The sequence below is a fragment of the Pagrus major genome, chromosome 22 (genome assembly GCF_040436345.1).
Source record: "Pagrus major chromosome 22, Pma_NU_1.0".
Lineage (NCBI taxonomy): Eukaryota > Metazoa > Chordata > Actinopteri > Spariformes > Sparidae > Pagrus > Pagrus major.
In genome coordinates this window covers 20,283,671-20,305,608 of record NC_133236.1, presented here as the reverse complement: position 1 = coordinate 20,305,608, position 21,938 = coordinate 20,283,671, and the positions used below count along the sequence as shown (strand labels likewise).

General features: G+C 42.4%; 1 protein-coding gene across 2 annotated transcripts in view; it reads left to right on the top strand.

The window, feature by feature from the left end:
- The first annotated feature begins 281 nt into the window (after positions 1-281).
- nhsl1b (NHS-like 1b) overlaps positions 282-21,938 on the top strand; it is a 105,290-nt gene continuing 83,633 nt past the window's right edge. For both annotated transcript variants that reach the window (XM_073492541.1, XM_073492540.1), the window contains exon 1: positions 282-767. In XM_073492541.1, the coding sequence (XP_073348642.1) occupies positions 449-767 (319 nt within the window). In that variant the 5' untranslated portion in view covers positions 282-448. The remainder of the gene's footprint in view (positions 768-21,938) is intronic.

The following is a 21,938-nucleotide window of genomic DNA, read 5'->3' as shown; positions in this document are numbered from 1 at the left end:
CTCCTCAGTTTGAGTCCCTCCGGTTCCAGTTGGAGGGACTCCGGTCCATGTTTTTCATCAGACCGCTCCACTGACTGCGAGAGGAGGCAGGTAAACCGTCCTCTGTGCGCGTGGCTCCGGGTCCAGTTGCCACAGGTGGTTGTAGTATTTCCCGGGTTTTTATGAGTACTTTCCCCTACTTTTCCTTGTGTTTTTTTCTTTTCTCTGCAGGCTGCGCTCTGTCTGGTTGAATTTGAATAGACTTTGGGAGGCAACGTCTCCAGTGTACAGCAGCACAAAGTCCCCCCATGCTTTGAAAAACACAAAATATGGCGGGATTGGAGGATCACAGTGCCTCGCAAATTAAATCAACCGCGGGAGGGAGACGCGTCTTGGATTTGTTTTAAAAGCTGTAAAGGTTTCACGAACAGTTCTCGGTCCCGCCTGGAGTTAATGCTATGAAATAAACATGCCCTTTCATCAGAGGAGCATCGAGCCGAGGCATGTGAGTAGGTTGTCGGCGAGGGATGGCAGGACACCGGTGGAGGAAAACGGGAGACGCAAACTCCGAAGACCCGTGTTGTTCTCGTGCTTGGATGAGGTCGGCTGTCACACGCTGACCAACATTATACACCAACTTTCAGACCTTTCTCGACATGCCAGCGACATCTTCCTGGGCATCGAGATGGAGGCAGGGATGGTGTTCAGGAGATCCTGCAGGATTCAGGGGAGGCTGCAGAGGCTGCAGGGGGACATCCGCAAGCTTGATCCCAAGAAGATCAAAATCCGTAAGTTGGATGTTGGACATGTTGAAGTTTGAAAGCTAAATATCTGTCCCCATATCATATATCCTCTGGTAATATTGTATTTAAACAAGAGGAGTGACTTTAAACTTTAAATTGAGACATTTAGTATGTATATTATGAATGAATGGCAGTTTTTCTGTGGTCTGACCTTGAATTAATCTCTATCTGGAGATCCCTGTTGGACTCTTTGCAGTGGAGAGATGGTGGTCATGTCCAAGGTGACTGTCACATTTTTGTCCATTGAAAACAACCAGTGACCAGAGTGACCAGTGTCTCCTCCAGCCTTATGTTAACAGGGGCGTTGGAGTCCTGTCAGAGATGATGGATCTCTCTCTCAACGCTCTCACCATCTGTGTTCAGGTCTTCAAAGGACACCGAGATCACAGGGGAGGGGATTACAACCCATTTCTTCTTGGTGTTTTATGCGTGTAAACAAAGTTGGTCAACACAAGATAAATGGAAAATCAATCTTCTCTTTACAGCAGCCTGCGCTTACTTAAGTTTTGTGATTTGTTTTGTAAACCTACCTCCTGTAGTCTCAGAGGTTATATATTAACTCAGACTTTGGCTGGCACTATGGCGACAGCTCAAAAAAAAATTGATTTATAGGTCCGCGTGCTCTGATACAGACTCTCTAGTAAAGCATTTGAGTAAGTACATATCCGCCACTATATACCACTGCTTCCTCTTTAATAGGTTGTCACTGAGTACTGTATGTAAACATAGTAGTTAAGGGATCGTGTTTCCCATTGATTCCCTGTATGGCTTCTTTGTTTGTCTAATTTCCTCAGAAATATGTCTCAAAATAAGATTTACAGGATGAGCCCGGATTCCTCTGAACACAAGCGGAGGAGGCAGTTTTAAAAAGTTCTGAGTCAGAGCTTTTGTTTCCCTTTTACTGTCCTTCTTCCTATCTATTCACCCTGTGTTGGGTCTGACCATGACTCACACACAGATTGAAAAACTGGTTGCAGCTAGGAAAAAGATAAGCCGAGCAGACAGTTCCCAGACACAAGCGAATGTGATGTATGATGAGCAATAGATTGAACGCAGACTGATGTAGGGGGTACCCCGCTACGTGACAGCTACCAGACACTTAACTAATCCCCAGTGTTATCGCATGGCATGACTCAACAGCTCCTAATATCTGTACCTGTTGAGGTGTTGATGCAGTCCTACAGTAGGTGGGGCTGGGAGTTGCTTTTTTAAAACTTTAGGCCGTCCACGCAGTCGTTCAGTGGAGGTGTGAGAGAGTAGTCTGGTATGCGGTGTGTTGCTCAGCCCCAAGGCCAGCGCTGGATGCACAGAAGCTCTGAATTCCGGTTCATGACTCTTTATCTTTCCACACAAACAAACACCTGTCTTTGAAATATGGCTCGCCAAGCGCCCTCCAGCATTTCTCCAGGAAGAGAGTCACGGATTTGAATATGTCATCATACAGAACAGCTGGTTGAGTTGGTTTTGAATGAATGAAAATGAGAATGTGTGATGCAGATACAAAGCATTCGTTGATGTGTCATGGTGTTGCGGAGCCTCCTATTATTCTGTAATAAACACACCTCGCTGCTTTTTATAGTTTTTTGATGAGACCAGGTATTTGAGCAGGCCTAAAGGAATGTGTTTCAGACTTATATCATCTTATAGCTTGCATGCAGCCATTCACTGTGACCCCTCGCTCTTTTGTCTTCAACTACTGTTGGTCCGACTCTAACCTCAGGTCGGAGATGGATCATGTTACTGGTGAGGGGCCCCTGTATGCTGGGGGACTCACCGAGGGAAGGGCGTAGCGAGCGTGTGTGGAGTCTGTTCTCGCTGTTTGTCTGCCTATGTGGTCAAATTATCAGGGCAGTTTGAACAGGGACATGATAGTCAAATGGGATCTTCTTCTCTGTGCATCTCATGCCACAGTTAATCCATTTGTGCTGAAGTGCCGGTCACCAGGTCGGAGGTCGTTCTCTCCGGACTCAGAGGGGAACACACGACACTCCAGAGTCAAGAGTTTAAACAAAGTCTTGTTTGGCTGGCTCTGGTTTCTGCTGCAGGCCGACAAGGGTCAGCTCAGCTATGGCTGGCTAATGGATGGCTACTGCCACACCCTGATCTATTAATGAAATTAAAATGACTGGGAGTATGAAAGGACACTTAAATCTGACACAAACGCTGGAACAAACAGCAAGTACTCTGTGTACACTCCCAAGGCGCACCATGGCAACGTCATGCTGTCTGTAAATATGAAAAGATGATTGGGAAGAAGGTTTATAGTTAACATTTGCAAATAAAACTACTTAAAAACAGACAGGGTTTGTGGAAAATGTTGCTATCAAGTAGTATAACACATGCTAAAGTTAAATAGCTTTCAACTCAACTCTGGATAACCCCGACATTGTGTCCATAGCAGTGAAAGGATTTAGGATCCTGAATAATTTATCTATGTCAGACTGCCCTGAATGCCCGTTGAATCATCCAGCTACAATGAAAACAGAAAAAAAACATCTATTTGCGTCATCCATTGTAGGCGCTCTCGTGTTATGAAAACAGCAAAATACTAAACATGCCTTGTCCACAATGTTGATATCTCTATTGCGATATGATTCAGGATTAGTGGAAATGATCATTTGGGCATTACAGTTTTAATTTTCACAGAGAAAACTGTTAAAGTCATGATGATGTGACATTTGCTGGGGTTTGTACCAAAGAATCATGTTTTTTTACTTTTAGAGAACAAGATTTGTACGACAGGGCATCTCCTGCACTACAGTGCTTCATTATAATGCTGCTCTGTCACACATTTTACCTTGCGATTAAGATATTGCACTTGGCCATGTTGTGATTTCGATAATATTTCGATTAACTGTCCTCCCCTACTTCTATGCATTAAGAACTCCCAAAAGAGGGGCTGGCGGAGGAGAGCAAGACGTGGTTGCAGTCAGGGATAAGAAGACAAAGTGAAGTCAGAGGAAAATGTTTTTCATATCTATTAAACCAAGAAAGATGTCTCACTGAGATTAAAAAAAAAACTTTTTTTCAAGAGAGTCCTGGCTAAGACCGGCAGCAGCACAGTTGCATAGTTGCAAAAATAAAAAAACAAACATATAACAATTAAAATGAAAACAAATAACAAATTGCTGAGAAAAAAAGTATCAAAACATTCATCCAGATTCAAAACAAGTCCTTTCGTTGTTTAGAAACGTTTTAAACGCATCCAGTGTGACCAGCTTCTGAAGACTCAGACAATTTTTCAACTGATTTCAGGCAGAGGGAGCCTCAAACTTAAATGTGTTTCTAGTTTGCCAGTGTGTTATTCATAATTTTATGTCATATTCTGATTTACAGTACGTGTGGGTTCTAGAGACAGTCACATGGATCGTATTGTTTGAAAGAATGCATCAAAACTCAAAGACCACTGCTTTTGATTGACGACCATATAGTAAATTCTTTTCCATGACAGCCTAAAATTGCACGGATTAAAGGACCTTTAACATGGGACTGACATGTCACAACTTTGATTTTTAGATGAAGTGTATTAAACTCTAAGTCTCCTTTGCCAAATATAGCACTGGGTTGAATAGGGAGTAAGCTATTTTAACGATGAAAGTAGGTCGAACTTGTGAAGGTTAATTGGAGTTAGAAGAGACTTCGGGTCTCCCTGTCAGATATCTTGATGCCCACCAGCTACCTGCTGCTTTGGGGCTCTGTCACACACACACACACACACACACACACACACTGAGCTGAAAAAAAAAAGCCAATCTGGATTGGACAAATGTTTCCAGCTGACCTGCTGATGTCCACAGTCAATCTTCCTTTGAAAGACACACATGCAGACTGTCCGTGCATTCCTCCGCATATCAGTTATTTATAGAGGTATGTCTTTGCCCACTGATCTTTCATCTGTAGCATGCTATCGTGTTTAGTGTGTGTTGCTGTGTTCAAGTGCTTCTCAAGGACCTGTGTGTGTGTGTGTGTGTGTGTGTGTGTGTGTGTGTGTGTGGTTTGTCTGTTGATGGACATTGGACCATGAGTGTTTGTGCATAAAGAGCGCTACCCAGTAGTGATGATAGTGAAACTAAACTGCTTGAATGGGATCCAAGTTGTGCCCCTTATCACACGGAAAAAGGATAACAAAGCACAGTCATGCCCAGATAAACTAATTGCTGTTTATCATTTTTTAACCGTCTTTTCCTGTTTGTCACACACACACACACACACGCACACACCTCAATTGCCCCCAGTCACTATTCACTCAGGCCTGCCATGGTTCCCTCCATTCATTGATAGAGAGCAGTCATTACGCAGCCAGAATCCACAAGTCAGTTCCCACAGGGTTTGTTCCAGCGAAAGGAGCCTGGCCTGGTTCTAGAGGTCGACCTTGTCCCATGAGGAACAAAAGAGACTAGGTTGGGAGGGATGGAGAAAGAGGGGAAAAGTGAGAGAAAAATAGGGAGAAAGAGTGGGAAAGGAGGGATATTATCATTGAACTGCATCTGACTTGGACTGTTTGAATGCGCGTATATATGCAGCCGCCCTCTCTCACGCCTCTGTGCAGACTGCCCAGGATGTAGACACAGCCCTGGCGAGGGCACAGAGGAGTGTTAGGGAGTGACGATGCAAAGGGAGTTACAGGGAGAGATGATGGATGAATGCTAGTGTTGTTCTGAAACCTCTCTTATGTTTTTGTTGTGTATATATAACACGCCCTTCCCTCACCAGTCTGTAAGTGTCACCATGAAACACTTGTTGATCATCACATGTAATGCTGCCTCCTCTTAGCGCTGTCCCACAGTTCTCCCACTTATTAAACTAAATCTGTCAGAGACGGATTTGCTCTTGATGGTATGAGACAGTAAAGTTAATAAGAAAATGGCTAAATTTAGCACTGTGTGTGTGTGCGTGGGACTCAGTGTGTCTAAGTCCTGGTTTGAGTGGTGGTGTTAAGCATGTGTGGAGCGCTAGGAAGTCAGTGAATATCAGCTCGCTCTATGACATACGCTAGTTTATTTTACCAATTTTTTCATGCCATGCCCATTTGTTTATCGCATTTCATGGTTATTTTTGCACATAGTAATTCTTTCAGCAAATCATAAGTTACGAGAGGCTTTTAATTTACTAACATAAAGTGCCGTAAATATAACTGAGTATTGATTATAACCAATGAAAGAAATCGCAGAAGCTGTAATTTCTTTGATAAATGTGAATTGTTTTTTTTTGTTTTACCATATCGTGCAGCCCTAATTGCCATACACAGCCTAAAGTCTCTGACAAGATTTAATCATGGCTGTCCACAAGCACACACACGTGCCACGTTCACACACTCAGAGGAGCCAGATGCCGGACTTGCAGGATGTCAAACCGGCAGTTGTGGATGCTCTAGTGTAATCCAGGGTTTAACCAGCCAGCGGGGAGATGAGCAAGATTTAATTCCCACTGTGGTGACCTCTGCTTGGAGGAGGATCCAGAGATGGAGCAGGAGACACCCCTCCATCTCCTGGAGTCGATGGAATTGTAGATGTAGTTGTAGATGCAAGCACATGTTCACTAACACACACTTTTTCATGTGCTTACAACTGATGACGCACTTTACTCATCACTTATTTCACTTCTTCATCACACAGTTGGTACAGCAGCTGTTAATGTGCCCTTTTCTCTCTTCTCTCTCCCGGCTTAAACAGCAGCAAAACTCCTTACGTTTTATATTGCAATTATTCTAGTGCCGTTAAGCAGTTTTCAACATATTAGTGTGGTATAACTGTCGGAATTTATGCACATTTGTTTGTATTTTACATTAGCTGCATTACAACAGATTTATTCCATTACTGTACATGTTGAAAAATGGTGTGCTTAAAGAGTGCAGTCCCAGAGTTCAAATTGAGGTTGTGGTCCAGATTTTACACAATTATTGTTTTGGTGAAACATATCACCGATATCCAGATGTTCAGGTCCAGTTGTATTTCCTCTGGAGAACCAAACAAGAGCTAAAGTGACAGCAGAGAGGAGGGGAAGTCTGTAGAGAACAGATGAGCCTGAACTCGGCTTTGACTGAAATTAAAAAATAACCACATTTGCCTTTTGAGGGATTGTATATTTCTCTACAACATCTGACAAAACACTTTCACGGCTCGTGTTGAGTGAGTGGACTGTTTCTGTGCGTCTGTGCACAGATGTGACATGAGGTTTCAGCATATTCCATTGTCAGCCACTCTCCCTTTTCGCCTCCCTCCTTCCTCTGTTTTAAAGTCTCTTCCTCTCTCGCCTCTCTCTTACTCCCCGTCCTATATTTCTCTCCCTTTCTCTCTTCCTGTTGTTTCATATGGCTTCCAGACCTTTCCTCTGTCATCCCTGTCCATCCTCTGCACTTTGATGTCAGCCCTCATACTGCTACGCTGACCACAACAAAGACGAGGCTCGTGCTTGCCCTTTATCTTTTTCTCGCTCTTTGTCTCCCTTATAAAATGTGTTTTGTCTCGTTCTATACATCTGTTTTGTTGTATCTCTTTCTTTCTTACTTTTTAAGCCTCCTCCATCTGTGCTTTTATATCACATCCTCTCTTTAAATGTGTTTTGATATTCCTGAATGTCAGGTTGGACCTTTTTGTTGCAGTTTTAATTATGTGTTCAGGTGCTCTGAGGATTGGTCGTAAACCTTTCTGATCCTTGCATTTGTACTCAATTAATATACTGTAATTACACAGCCTGGTGAGTGTGAATGAGCAGATTTACTTAATACTATAATGTATTATCATACAGATATCTCAAGTGCAGGCCACAGCAGAGAGGTTGTTGATATTTAATGTTTTTTATTGTCTGAAGCCGGGAGTGCTGAGTAGGGCAACAGAGTATTCATGAGAAATGGATGTCAGTTTCAGTCCATAAAAATCTATAATAGAGGCCTATTGCTGCACACAAAAAGAGCTTTAAATTGATGCACTTTGGCAGCTTTATTATTTTTCTAGAACTGGGTGGCAAACATTGACTGCAGCAGTTTTTTGCATTAACCTGGAGCACACTTGTTGAAACAATCGGGAATTGCTGTAGTTAATTTCAAGTTGCAAAATGATGAGATAAGTGCTGTAACGTTTGATTCACTCTGTGTTTAGAAAAAGTCGCCTAATGATCTTGCTAAAATCACTGCCTGATGTTCACACCGCTCCATTTTTACAGCCAGTTTGACATGTACTGTGTAATTTAGGTCAGGCCATCATTGAGATGCGCAATGATGCTCATTCCCAGCTGTTTTTCAAGCAGCTTTGTTCTGTGGTCTTTGTGATAGAGATTGTTTGCATCTGTTGTCCATTGCTACAGTGAGCCTCATGTCTTGTTTTTCGTTTTGTCACCATCTTAAAAATGTATTTTTATGAGCCTTTAATTTCAGATTTAGCCTATATCCTCTAGCTTAACCTCTGCTTATAGTTTGTTCAGGCTTTTCATGACAGTTATCCATTGAACCTACAACACAATGCTAGCTATTGATATACACCTTCACACAGAGCAACATCTTGGGAAAACCCCATGTTTGTGGTTGGTATAAATGGATTTAGCACATGGAGTCACAGGGATGCAACATGGGTGGTTAATGGTTATTGTAACTACAGTGTAACTGTACCATAACAAACCTGTCTGGGGCGTTTCATAAGGTGCATACATGGAATTTACATGGGGGACAAAGGGGTCCGGACCGCCCCCAAGGGAGAGTTGTCCACTTTTCAGAAGGACCAGATTTGAAAAAACGGCAACAGACTTTTACATTTCTTATGTCTGAACTGTAAAGCTTGGAATTTAAATGTCTTAAAACAACACACTTTTTTTTCCCTCCACTTTATTAGTTTTTAATTGCAAAAAGAAACATATATGGAAAAGTACAGGAAAACAGTGCACCTCAGAAGATGGTTGTCTGTTTGACACCCTGGGTTTAAAACTTTTTAGTGAAATAAGAGAATATATGTGCTTGGCAAAATACATTACTGATGAAGGGCTAATTAACCTACTAATTAAAGGATCAAAGGGCCACCAGATGAATAGGTCTGGCCTGTAGCATTGTAAACATAAACTTTGGAATAACATCATAACATGCATTGAAAACACTTGTGCTAATAATGGATACAAAACAATGGGTATTATACGTTTTTAAAGATTAAGTCATCCTTCATATACACCTCACAGTGGTTTGGTCCACTGCTTACCAACCCCACACCTTCCCACACATTAGCGCTTGGTGTGAGTGTCTACTATTTTCAACAGTGAGATGAAATAGCTGCCCCTTGTTAAGGTGTCAGAAGAAACAAAACTTACCCAACAACCACTTTTGATGGCAGCAAAATACAGGATTAAGCACATCCTGTCTAATATTACAGTCTAGCAGTGATGGGTACGGCAGGTGGACAGACAGACAGACAGGCAGGCAAACACACATCCATATAGTACATAATGACATATTGCAGCAGGTGGGAGCTCATCTTACAGGAACATAAAGGCTATTGTTATCCCGCATCTGCACTTTACTGCACTCAAGGCCTGGAAACACACTGTGCACACTCGTACACACACACACTCTCTGTGACTCCGTGACCGCCGCAGGAAAAATAAACAGGGATTTTCTGCCACATCTGTCACTTGTGCCACTTAACAAACGCTCACATGGAAACACGCAGACGCAGACGCCCATGCACACAAGCGCAGTGAGTGATAGCGCCTGCAACCATCCTCACCATTCACATTTGATATGTATCAATATAGACCTCCTGAATGTAGACCACAATGAGCCAGGGCTTCTTCTGAATCTGTTGTGAAAACTAAACGAAACAAGCAACAGTTGAATTTGAGATCAAGCTGATTATTTGCAACTCGTCATGGGAAGATGAGACATTAGGGTGGAGCTGTGGCTATATTTGTCTTGGCAGATAATTCCTTAAAAAACAGCTGGCCATTGGCTCTTTTCAGGCATATTTTTAGTCTTGCAAACAGACAGCTTGAATCTCGTCAGCTGAATAAGCAGGCTGAGTAACAAGTGTGATTGAGGTTTTGTCTTAGGCAAGCAGACAGTGTTTATTATCTGCGGGACATCATTTGTTTATTCTGTCATGTGCATTGTGCAACTTAGTTATGTCTCTGCCAATTATGTGATGGAAAAGTCCCAGATTTGAGTCAGTTGAGAGTGTCAGCAATGTTAGTGTAGATGGTGGTGGTGTGAGGAAGGGAATTATGTCCCTGTTGTGTGAGAGTTGTGCCCCAGGCACTCATTTAAGACAGAGTGGTCACCAGGACGGTCGGATAGTACCACCAGCATCATCTAAATGCTCTTTGAATTTCAATGTGTCTTGCCAGAGTCTTAATTTGACAGTTAATATCCAACAATCCAGTAATTGTGATAGTATTGACATGGATGTGATAGTATTGACATGGATGTATTGATGGACATCATAATTAACTATATTGCTAAAAATGTAAAGTTTTGGCAAGCTTGTTTCTGTTTCAAAAAGCTTATCTTCCTGTCTTGGTCACCGCCCTGCCCTCTGTGTGTTTCTGTCAGAGAATGGCAACACAATCTGTTGTCCTCAATTCCTGCCAACGGTCAAATGGTCCATTGTCAACATGTTGACCTGGGTTATTATATATACTGTGTATTCATACCCCACCCCCCTCCTACATAACTCCCACATACAATACACATGCTTGCATGAGGTATACAGTGTGGCTTTGGTTGTTTCTAGGGATGGAAAGTGTAAGCAATTAATTTGCCCTAACAATCAATAATCCGTTAATCATTAATAATGTATGAAATATGTTGCACGTTTTTCCATCAGACAACTGTTTCAACCACTGACTGAAAATCAAAGGATGATTGTTTTAGTCGAGTGTTTCCTCCTTGTCTTTCCTTCACTGTATTGCTGTTACACTTGATTCAGGTTAGGTAGGTACAGCCTTTATTACATTTTCATGAGTTGATGTGACCTCACAAAGACATTAGAGCATTTCAGCATATGTTACATTTTGTCAGGATAAATTGGGTGATTCCCAGAACGTTAAGTTTCTCTGTGTTTATTCTCATTCTGGCTCTTTGTTTGGTTTGGACATCTCAGTCTGCAGCTGGACACTTCGACACAGTCTGAAGAAACATGTTTTTGAGTTCACCAGACACACACACACACACGCACAGAAGGTTTCAGTCTATTTATTTACTGTGCTAATTCGTCCATTAATTGCTCAAAATTAATAGCCCATAATGTGATGCTTTTTTGGTCTCCCTGGAATGCTATACGCCGTGTGTGTGTGTGTCTGAGAAAGCATCTGTCCCTATGAAGTATGACATACTCCGCACAGGAATCCCCATTGACTACTGAATCTCTGTAGCAGCTCTAACTGTCTGCCTCATCCACAGAGACCTCATTGTGTGTGTTTTTGTGTGTATGTGCACGTACATGTGTGCTTGCCCCCCTTAAAGCTTCCATCCATCAGTTTTTCTCCTGATACACAGACTACCGCTGCTCAAGTACTGTTTACACGGCATGTTCCTGTCTGTGCTGCACAATCGCTGAGACGCATCCAAACCACTCGTTGTGTAATGTACTTCTCCTCTGCCCCATGATGAACTCACATGTACGGTGACATAAACACACATAATGTTGCAACGGTTATGGGAGTGCTTTAATAGTCGTGATGCATCCTAATAAACATGAAAGTTGCCTGAAGGGAAACATAGGTTGAAGGACTGGTTGCGGCTTGTGCACACACGCATCCACACTCAAGCAGAACAATAACTTGGATAAACAAGCAAACAAGTCAGTCGCCTTGAAGCGATACTGTGGGATCGTAATTATGCTTTGCAATACATCATCAGTTTATTGATCGAAACTCATACGAAAAAAAGGGCACTTGGTTTTACAGCCATGTCAACAGTTCTTAAAGTGACAACCAAAGAATTTTGGTTGACATTAAACGCAGGTAACAGGAACAAATCACAATTTGGTTAATTTCAAATAAAAGGCCAGTGAAAGTCGAAAGTTGTTCATAAGGCAGTAACAAAAAGTGCTGTAAGAAAAATGTGTTAATGTTGTATTCATTGTTTTCACAATATTTTGCAAAGTAAGGAAAGTCAGCCATTTTTGCTTTTACCTTTGCGAGACCACTTGATCTTGTGATCCCTCAAATCCGTCTTGCCAGGCTTTAAGCTTTGCACATGTGGCTGAATACACAGTGGTTGAAATTGTTTTTGCTCTTCTCTCGACGGACTTCAGTAAGAGAGTAAGAGCAAATTAACCATCAGGTTCTGCCTTTGATCTGATTGTTTGAAGTCTAGCCCGTGATCGACTATGATGGGAAGATGGTTCGTCCAATCACCTGCCCTTTTCCAAACAGTGTCTAGCGAGCCTTTCCGGGTAGCTCTGTGTAACAAGCCATCTGGTGCATCAAGAGTGGCAGATATTTACTTACTTTAAAAAACCTTGACAGTATGTTTATATAGGATATGATATACCTATTTAAGATAAAATGTCTGGGTAACTGAAGGGAAAAACAAGCCTCTAATTGTTCAAAATTAAGTGATTAAAGTGATAAAGCAAAGTTACATACAGCCTGAGGATGTGTTGGATATTTAAACACAGCAAAAATGAAAAAGGAATGTAAAAATAACACTGCAAAAAGGAAGAAAAGCTGAAGAAAAAGACACTCAGTGCCTCAGTACTGCAAACAAACATGTTGCATCATTTGCGATTAATAACAAATTGCAAGAGGGTGCGTCACAATTAACTGATATTTTTATTTATGTGGCTCAACTATTTATTAATATGCAGTAAACGTCGTCTAATAAGTTTACACACACCTAAACACTTGTGCTGTGATCCAACACATCTGCATTATAGTGTTCTCCCAAACATCCAGCTGTTTTGTGCAGATGCCCGTGTGCACAAGAAGCACGTGTGTGTGTTCGAAAGAACAAGAGAGCACATTTAGAGAGAACCCTCCCATGCCACACAGTGAGAGGGGATTTTCGGAGTCAGTGATGGGGATTATGAGGAATATGATTTCATACGGCTACAGAATGGTTAATCTCCTTAAGCCCTGCTGGAGTCTGCACACCCATTCCTGTTACTGCCCAGCAATGGAGGCAACAGGAGAATGTACGATGGGAAACAACCAGCGTTTGTGTGTTTGTACATGTGTCTTACCTGTACTCACACAGGTATCCACGTGAATATGGATATTGACATTTACTTGTTTTTATTATATCAGTGAGTCATTATAATCCAGGTTCCAGTGGAGCTGTGAGTAAGTGCTGCTCATGTATTATGGCCACAGTGCCATTTAGCTGCTGCTGTTGTTGGCCTGAGTTTTCTTCTGTTAAAGACGCTGAGGTTTGTTCAGATTATAAATATAAACCTGCCTTTATCCTGTCCAAAAACTTTCCCAAGACAAATGTGACTGTCCTGCTCTAAAAGTGCCTTGCTCAAGGTATTTTAACGGTTGTTTAGGGAGTAACAGTGTTGGGATTTGCATAGTTAAAACTTTTGGTCACAAACCTGCGTGTCTACTCTCGAGGCTGCTGCCAGCTTGTGTCCGGGTATATTGACTCAGCTGTGTTTTTGACCTTCTCGTTCTGTGTGTGTGTGTGTGTGTGTGTGTGTGTGTGTGTGTGTGGAAGGACACCGAGGGGGTGTGTTTGTGCGTGTGCTTGAGTGAGTGCAGCAAGCCATGACCATTATAGCTGTTTGATTAGGTGTGTTCCCTACCCCTAGGTGTTTTTTTCACAAAAGGTTTCAGATGCACAGAGATGGTTGGTTTAACAAAGCTTTCCGTGTGGGCGCTGCTCACTAATGTATGAATGTTTTCAGCAAGAGAGGGAAGTATAATTCCAGGTACAGTTTTATAATAGTTCAATCGATTCAATTTGATCCGTATAGATGAGTCTTTAACCACTGCACTGCACAGAGAATCTGTTAAAGGCGCTGAGACTGTTATGTGAAGTGACATTGTAGCAAAGTATGAAGTCAGATAAGGTAAAACCGAGCTGTAAAGTACAAAAACAGTTTTCAACTGAGGCTGCAACTAATGATTTCTTGATTAATCCCCTTATATAGTTTCCAAAATGATCCGATGATCAGTCCAACATTCAAAGTTTTGTGTATCATGTAAGGCAAAGTATATAATAATGATAATATAACAGAAAATCTCGACAATGGAGAAGCTGGAACGAGGGATATTTTGCCTCAAAAATGACAATCGATTATCAAAATGGACGAATGAATTTCCAGATTAGCTTTCGGTCGATGCAGTGATCAATTACTGTATAACCATTTCTACTTGCAACAAAATGTGGCGAAAGATGGAGAAAGATGTTGAGTCTCGTCCCCAGTTTGTCTAATACTAACACTTTGGGCTGCCGTCCAACCCGAGCTGCCAATGCAAAGCAGGGCTCCAGGGTGCAGCAATTTTGGTCGCTAAGAAATGTAATTAAAATGTGTTAATGGGTGCACTTAAGTTATATTGTGTTGCTTCTAAACAAAAATGTTAGGCACACTTGTGCAACCAGTGTAACAAGTTGAGTAGTGAGTAGTGCTCTCACAGCATTTGTACCAGTTGTAGGAATATCAGTCTTGTGCAGTGATGCTTGTGTATCAGGTTACTATTATTGTGCACCTGTCAGTGGTGTCATCTGGGCTGAAGTCGTTGGAGGGCAGTTTCACTCCTGTTGAATCCACTGCTGTTTGTGAAGGATCAGGTTCCCACCTCAGAGCGATGGGCTTTTTGTCTGTGTTCAGGGATTGTTTGTTTCAAGTTGCACTGTTTCCACTGTAATTGTATGGAGTGGTGGTGCTCAGGGTGTAATTTTAGTCCAGCTCCTCACTTGCTTTGCTTCACTTTATTCAAATTATGGTTGCAGAAGCTGTGGTGCTTCTTTTCAAACAGACACTGTGGGAAACTTAGCTGTTTGTGTGTACAGTATATGTACAGATAGACATGGATTTATTTAGGTGTGTATTGTGCATATTCCTGAATATTAGACCGGTCAGATGATTCAAACTATAAAAAACACTAAACATATTCTCTTATGACCTTTCACCTTTTTATAAACACTGTTTCTTCCTATTCTAAATGCACCAAACCATCATTAACTGTCTCTCTCTAACACACACATGCACACACACACACACACACTCAACATAGTTCCTTCGTTTGATCCGTCAACCTCAATGAGGCCCACAGAAGCTAACAAGGCGGCACCACATAAAAGACCCCCCCCCCCCCAAAGCGCCCTCAACCTAAAAAATGTGCCCCGACTGTCTGCTAGAGTCGAGCTGAATTCAATCCGTCAGCTGCGTCTCCTACTGTCGGGGCCTCACCTTCCACTCCACCCCCAACTCTTGGGACTGTTGGAAACACTTGGTGTAGAGGCCCAAAGGTCCTGGAAGAAGACGGGGTAGGAAAGCAGGTTAAGAAGCTCAGTGAGGGCTCTTGGCCATGGGGAGCAGAGGTCCTCTGGGCCCCTGATACCCTGGAGGTCTGGAGATGAGACTGAGGGTCTTTGTTGTGGGAAGACTGAGGCAGTGATGAGTGGTCTGGATGGAAATGTCAGATCCCCCAGGGCTGCGAGGGGAAAGAGAAATCCATCAATCTTTCTCTTTTATCAATCATTTATGAATAAGTCTGGTCTTTGTGCCGTGTCCTGCTATCTTTTCACCAGATTTACCATTTTGTCTTTTATGTTATCTCCTCTTCCAGTCTGTCTTTCCTTATTTTTCTCTTTCTCTTCAACTGCTGCTCATATACATTACATAAAAACAAGAAAACACAGCACTGTGACCTCCATCCTCCTCTCTACCTTTAACATTTTCACTCCAGCAACTGTGGAACAAATCTTGTGAGCAACGTTTAATGAAACTTGAGGGCACTCCGACAGATTCAAACTTTCACCACTGTTGAAAATATATACAGTTTGCTATTACATTTAAAGATACAGTTTACACTATTGTCAGAGAAAATTTTTAACCACATTTTTGTGCTTCTGCAAACACTGAGAGCAATTAAATATGGCAAAGAAAATCATGGATTTACCTTGGATCCTGTTCCCAGTTGGCAAAATAGTCAGATTCATTATGCTCTGGTGCTAATTAAGTAACTAATTGAATATTTACAGGCTTCCAGAGCAGTGTACTATATCAGCCATTATAACAGTGAAACAACATTTTGGCCTTCTCCATGGTTTTCATACAGAAAAGGTAGAGACTTTCCACTGAAATGTTCTCTTCTTTGCCTTTGAGTCAGTCCTACTGCGGTATTTAGCTCATTGCGTTTCCTCCCTCTCCGCCCCTTCTCTCCGTCTTTTCATGCATCTGTTCTCAAAGTGTTTTTTGGACCGATCTGTGTGCCGTTGAGGCTGACAAGTCAGACAAGGCTATACACAACAGAGTGAGGTAAAATAGAGGCTAATTCTCTTTGGCAGACCGGCGCAGTTACACACAGGCCGATATACACACACGGGTTCTTGGCCAGTGTGGAGCCCTCCCAGGAGCAAGCTGACCATTCTGCAACAGTCACAACTCAGTGGCTCAATAGAAAGAGAGGGAGCGGAAAGGAGAGGATAAGGTAGAGGAACTGAGAAGGTCAGAGGGGATTAAAAAAGTACCAAACTGAGTGTTGGTGACTGGAATAAAGAGTAGTTTTGGACTGTACTTACTCCAAATTTCTATAGACCTTTCTTCATCGAACATTATCAGCATTTCACCATCAGAGTATTGCAGTTTTTTGTCTTAAGTTGTGGTTTCCTTGATCCATTTATCTCTAACAGCGGACGCTTTGACACTGGCTGATGCTGCATCTCAACTGTTACTGTAAAAAGCAGGTATGAATAAGATGAGGGTGCTTTGAAAGTATCCCCAAATACTAGAATGTCTCTCAGTAGAGCGCATACCTCTGCCAAGGCTTAACCCAACCAACCACCTAAATTCACTTGATTTTTTTCAGCAAGATTCAGGCATTATTCCTTGAAGGAAAAAATTCCTGGATCTGTCCCTTTATCCGCACCAGTAGTTTATGGGGTCTATTCTGGGCTTAGACCCATCCTCCATCCAAGTTTCGTGGAAATCTGTTCAACAGTTCTTATGTTATCCTGCTGACAAACCAACTAACCAACAAACAAACGGACACAGTTGAAAACACAACTGTTATTCCTACACAGGAAAAAACACTAAAAGCGTCTTGATACTACATTCGTATCATTTTTAGCCGCTCTATTGTTGCACATTGCACAGCTGAAATTCAGAGAGGGGGCGAGGTCAGGAGGGGAAGGGGCAGGATGACTGTAGAGAGGGAGGACAGGAGAAGGGAGTTTATGGTAAACAGCCTCTAACAACATAACTGGGTGTCCTAATTGGGAAGGGAGGAGTGTGTGTGTGTGTGTGTGTGTGTGTGTGTGTGTGTGTGTGTGTCTGTTTGTGTGTGTGTGTGTTCGAGAGAGAGTGAAAGGTTCTCCAGGAAAACAGCTGTCTGCTTGGCTTCTAGAGGCTAGGGGGAATAGGTCAGAGGGAGCCCCCATAACCAGCTAAGCCGTCTAAACACACACACACACACCCTCTCGTCTCCTCACCATATGGGAACCCAACCCAGTGGGCCTTTCATGTGGTTGTGGGCTGGGGAAGGGATGGGAGGGGAGGCAATTTCAGGAGCGGGGATGTGACACACGAAGTCTGAGCAGTTCTCCTCTGCCACTCCTCCTGCTCGCCTCATCCCTTTGTTTCTGCTCAAGAATTGCACAAGTTGGGGTGCATTTTTCTGTTCAGGGGTTTGAAGCAACAGAGCGGTTTGTGGTTTGGGCTTCAACCCCAATAGTTCCCCGTTCTCTGCCAAAGTTTGGGCGGAGTGCTTGGGTGTAGTTGAGTAAGTTTTGCCATATGTGCGCTTAAGCAATTAAAGGTCGCACCCCAATATTTTCTGAAAGGCTTTCTTGCCCACTCATAAAAAACACTGATGTAATACAATTAGCATTGGCTAATAATGTAATCGGTCATGTAGCTTCTAAATATATATATATATGTATATAGAGTGAACGTAGCCCAAGAAAATGGCATCTACAAAGACTAAATTCTAGCTATCATACAGTACTGTGAGTCGTGTTGAAAATCAGGTTTTATAGTGATATGTGGTGCTGTCCCTCTCTCTCTCTCTCTCCTCTCGTTTAATCTCTTCCCCCCATCACCCAGCCGCACACAGAAGCCCATTGTATGAGCTCACGTCTACCAGCCACTCGTAGCATGGCGCAGACGGCTTGAAGCGTTGTCACACCATAAGTCAAACACACACACACATATACACATACCAGTTTGCTCTCTGTAGCTGGTTTTTCCTTGTAGGTCACTGGGACACTGTAAATGGAATCAGGTCACATTTTCATACACCCATGTAGAAAGATGAATGTAGAGTGTTATGTCTTTGTAGCAGAGTTCGTGTCAGGTTTCCAAACTTTGCATTACCCTTTTGTACATGAACATGTTAACCTTGATATGAATATCTTGTTTCGGCACAAAGATCATTATCTTTTCCCTCTGGTATGTGTGCGTGTTTATGGTTTTTCTCTTTTTATCTTGTGGCACCCTTGAGCAAATCTGGCAACTCTCTTCATTTCAGTTTATGAGTTTTTTACTCACTTGCTTTGTTTCCTGTTGATAGTTATGACAGAGACAACACTGATACTGATGGAGAAGAGCTCTGTATTGTGGTCAAAAAGAAGCAGCGATTAGTTCTGTTTTATGAGTAGCCTGTTTAATTATTCCATTGCACTGTTTGCATATTGTGTCAACATTGTCGAGGCCGAACATGGAGGTGATTAGTAACAATAAATCACAGAGGAGACTGGCAGAATTTTTTTATTAGTTAGGCTTGTGGCCATGATGTATTCTGTGTGATTGATTGCTTTATGGCACCAAATAGGAAGAGTAATTTCCTCTATTACATCTTTGGTAAAGCTTAGTTTCCTCGTAAAGCCAGATGGCAGAGCAAAATAAATTGCCTGATGGAATAATTACTCCCAAAATTTCTGCCGTCTTGAACAAAGTGTAAGGAAAACCCCCACCAGTCAAGATTCCAGTTTTTAACAGGAACTGACCGACACAGCTTACAAGAAACTTTGCTTTGAAAAACTCTTGCTTTGACAATCAATCATTTTCCAGAACATTTCAAACGTAAAATTGCCCTCTGGAGTTTACTTGTAAACAAACCAAAGTTATGTTTACAATCAGTGTTACTCACTCAAGAAATGTCATTACAGAAATGCCGAACTAGGTTTGAGGTTATTCAGAAACATTGTCTCCATTACAGTTTGTCCACCAGAAAGCACTGACAGTTTGATTTTTTACACTGTATAATGTTCTGCTTGAAAACAAACTAAACAAACCATCCCCCTGAAATTGATGGTCAACTAGGGAGAAGACGCTGTGATGGATATGTTGGAAACAACAGAAACTATCCAGTCTGATTGTACAGCGTTAGAGCGGTGCTTCTTCCCTCACAAAAGATCTTTGGCTGAGTACAAACTCTTGCGCTTTAACCAGACATCAGACAGATTTTATTTCTCGGCCTGCTGTCATGTTAATCATAGAATTGACATCGATTAGCGACAGGTGAGATGATCTGCAGCTGACGACCTTTGTCATTTTAACTGGTGAGTGACAGTCAGTGTGGGCTACAAACCGAAAACCCTCTTGCCTACATAAATGTTACGTAGACTGCTCTCAACAAATGATAGTGTTGGAGTTGAGTTAATCTGTGTATTTTGCCAACCTCAGTGTCAAGCCGGCTTTGATAAAGGAGAGCTGTAGTATAGTAGAGTACAGTAAGAAAAGGAGCTGACTTTTGTCACTGTGGATTCACTAAAATATGGCTGGATTGTCCCTGATACCACTCAGGACATCCTTACAATCAACAGGCATTGCTCTCAATGAAATGCATTGCAGTGTAATGTCGAATTCATTCATGGACACACTCACACACACTATCATTGCTCTTATCTTGTGTTGCCAAGACTTACATGTAGTATTTGACTAGAGCTGAACCCCCGGAGAGACAACACAGACACAGTTGCTGCTGCCTTTATGCGTGCCCTGCTACTGTGGGGTGGTGACATTTACTGATAGCACTCTGTTGCTGTCTTTTCTCTGCTGCAGCCCTTTTCTGACACTGTCCAGACACACATGCAGAAGTTCATAGGCACATACTGCTGTCTCATGGTGCAGTTACTACCAGAACTAGTGTCAGATATTAGGCCAATGGGTACTTGTTTTCATTGCATGTTTGGATTTTTCTGTCTGTGCTCATTCCTTCCTTAATCCCTTTGTTTGACTATGACGGAGGAATCATGGTATTCACGCATGATCAGATGTTTCTAAGCTCAATCGAACATCTTGATTGCTTCATTCTGTGGTCTCACTGGTGCCAGGCAGCTAAGCATGTCCTCCGTGTGTGTGTGTGTGTGTGTGTGTTTCTCTCTCTATGCAGATCTGTGTGTGCACCTCTACATCCTTAACTGTGTTTCTGTGTGTCTGATTAAAGGCCTTGTCGACTTTTCTCATGTTGCTAATGAGTGTGAATTTGGCATCGAATGTTGACGAGTGTGAGAAAAAGGTCTAGTCACACACACCCTCGGTGTGGAGACAGAGTTAGAATGCAAGGCAGCCCATGTGGCAGTGTTTTCACTCCGCCGTGTCAGTTCGGACCAAACCCATTCAACCACAGCAGCACAGCTTCACTGTGTGTGTGTGTGTGTTGGCATGTCAGCGTGTTCATATTCAAAACACATCCTTAATGATAGTTGGCCTATTCAGCATTTTTAGAGAGGGTTTGAGGTTGTTGTGTTGTTTACTCTTTGACTCTGATTCTTCTTCATTTAGCTGTTGGCTCTTTTTCCCTTCTGTGTTCATATTGATGTTTCTCATTTGGTTTGCGTGTGTCATGCAGCTATTGTGCTTTTTCTCCAAGGATTTTTTTTTGGTAGGGTTAAGTAAAGAGACATAGGAAACGAAGAGACAAAGGAGGAGAGGAAATGCATAAGGAATGTAAAAGGAGGAAATCGTCACTCTGTGGAAATGTTTCTAGGTGTTTGTGTGTGTGTTTGTGAGAGTACTGGTCCACAGTTTTGGTTAGCACTCTCAGATTTTTCACATGTACAAGATTGTTGACATGCACACTCCGGCAGACCGAAAAAAGTTTAAACGACATGTGAGAAAAGGAGGAATATGTGGTAATCAAAGATGAATGGAGGATTTGTAGGAAATGATGGATAGTGAGATCAACCAAGCCACTTTAAAGACTGCAGTTGTGCTGGGATTTTCCCAACATGCCCAGCTTTTGTAAAGCAGGGCTTTGCAGATAAGATTACAATAGTTTGCTGGTAATTTTGCTGGTATTGAAGTTATCCTCCTCTCTCTGTCCACACTTTGGACCATTAACCATGAACTAACCCTTTGTCAGAGATGCATTTCCCAGCATCCTGTGGGAGATGGCGCTGTCAACTACGTCCTCTTCCATTTCCTGCCCCTGTCCCCATCCTCCCTACAGCCCCAGACCCTTCACCACACACTCAGAACCTAAGAGGAAAAATGCTCTTAGTCAGACAGCTGTCACCTCCCTCAGATGGTTCCTTCTGATTGTTCCCTCGTCCAGGGCAGCGTCACCAGCCACAGGATGTGACACGTCTCACGCCGCTGTTTCCTGCTGAACTGGAAAAGTAGAACAGCAGTGATGAATTGGTCTGCGGAAAGGGATAGTCAAAAGGTTTCCGGAGCTTTGCAACTTATGATTAAGGCAAACAATGTAAGCAGCAGTGCTGAGAGTTGTTCACACACATAATTACCTTTTTCACTGACTTTAAACATACTGTCGGTCGGAGTTGATTTTACACAGACTAGCTTCAAATGATGTGCAGAAGACATGTGGTTACAGGAAACAGTGCAATTATTGTCCATCTCACTTATCAAGCCTGTTTCTCCTTCCCTATCTTTTTTGGTTCAGTTTGTGTTGTTTGTGAAAGCCATCCATAATCACATCAGAAGGAGAAAGCTCTTTGTCTGCTTGAGGACTGGAGAGGAGTGGATGGGGTTGATAATGACATGGAGGAAAACTAGAGAGACTTGGGAAGGATGATGCAGAGACAAAAATTCTCAGTTTTAGGGTGAA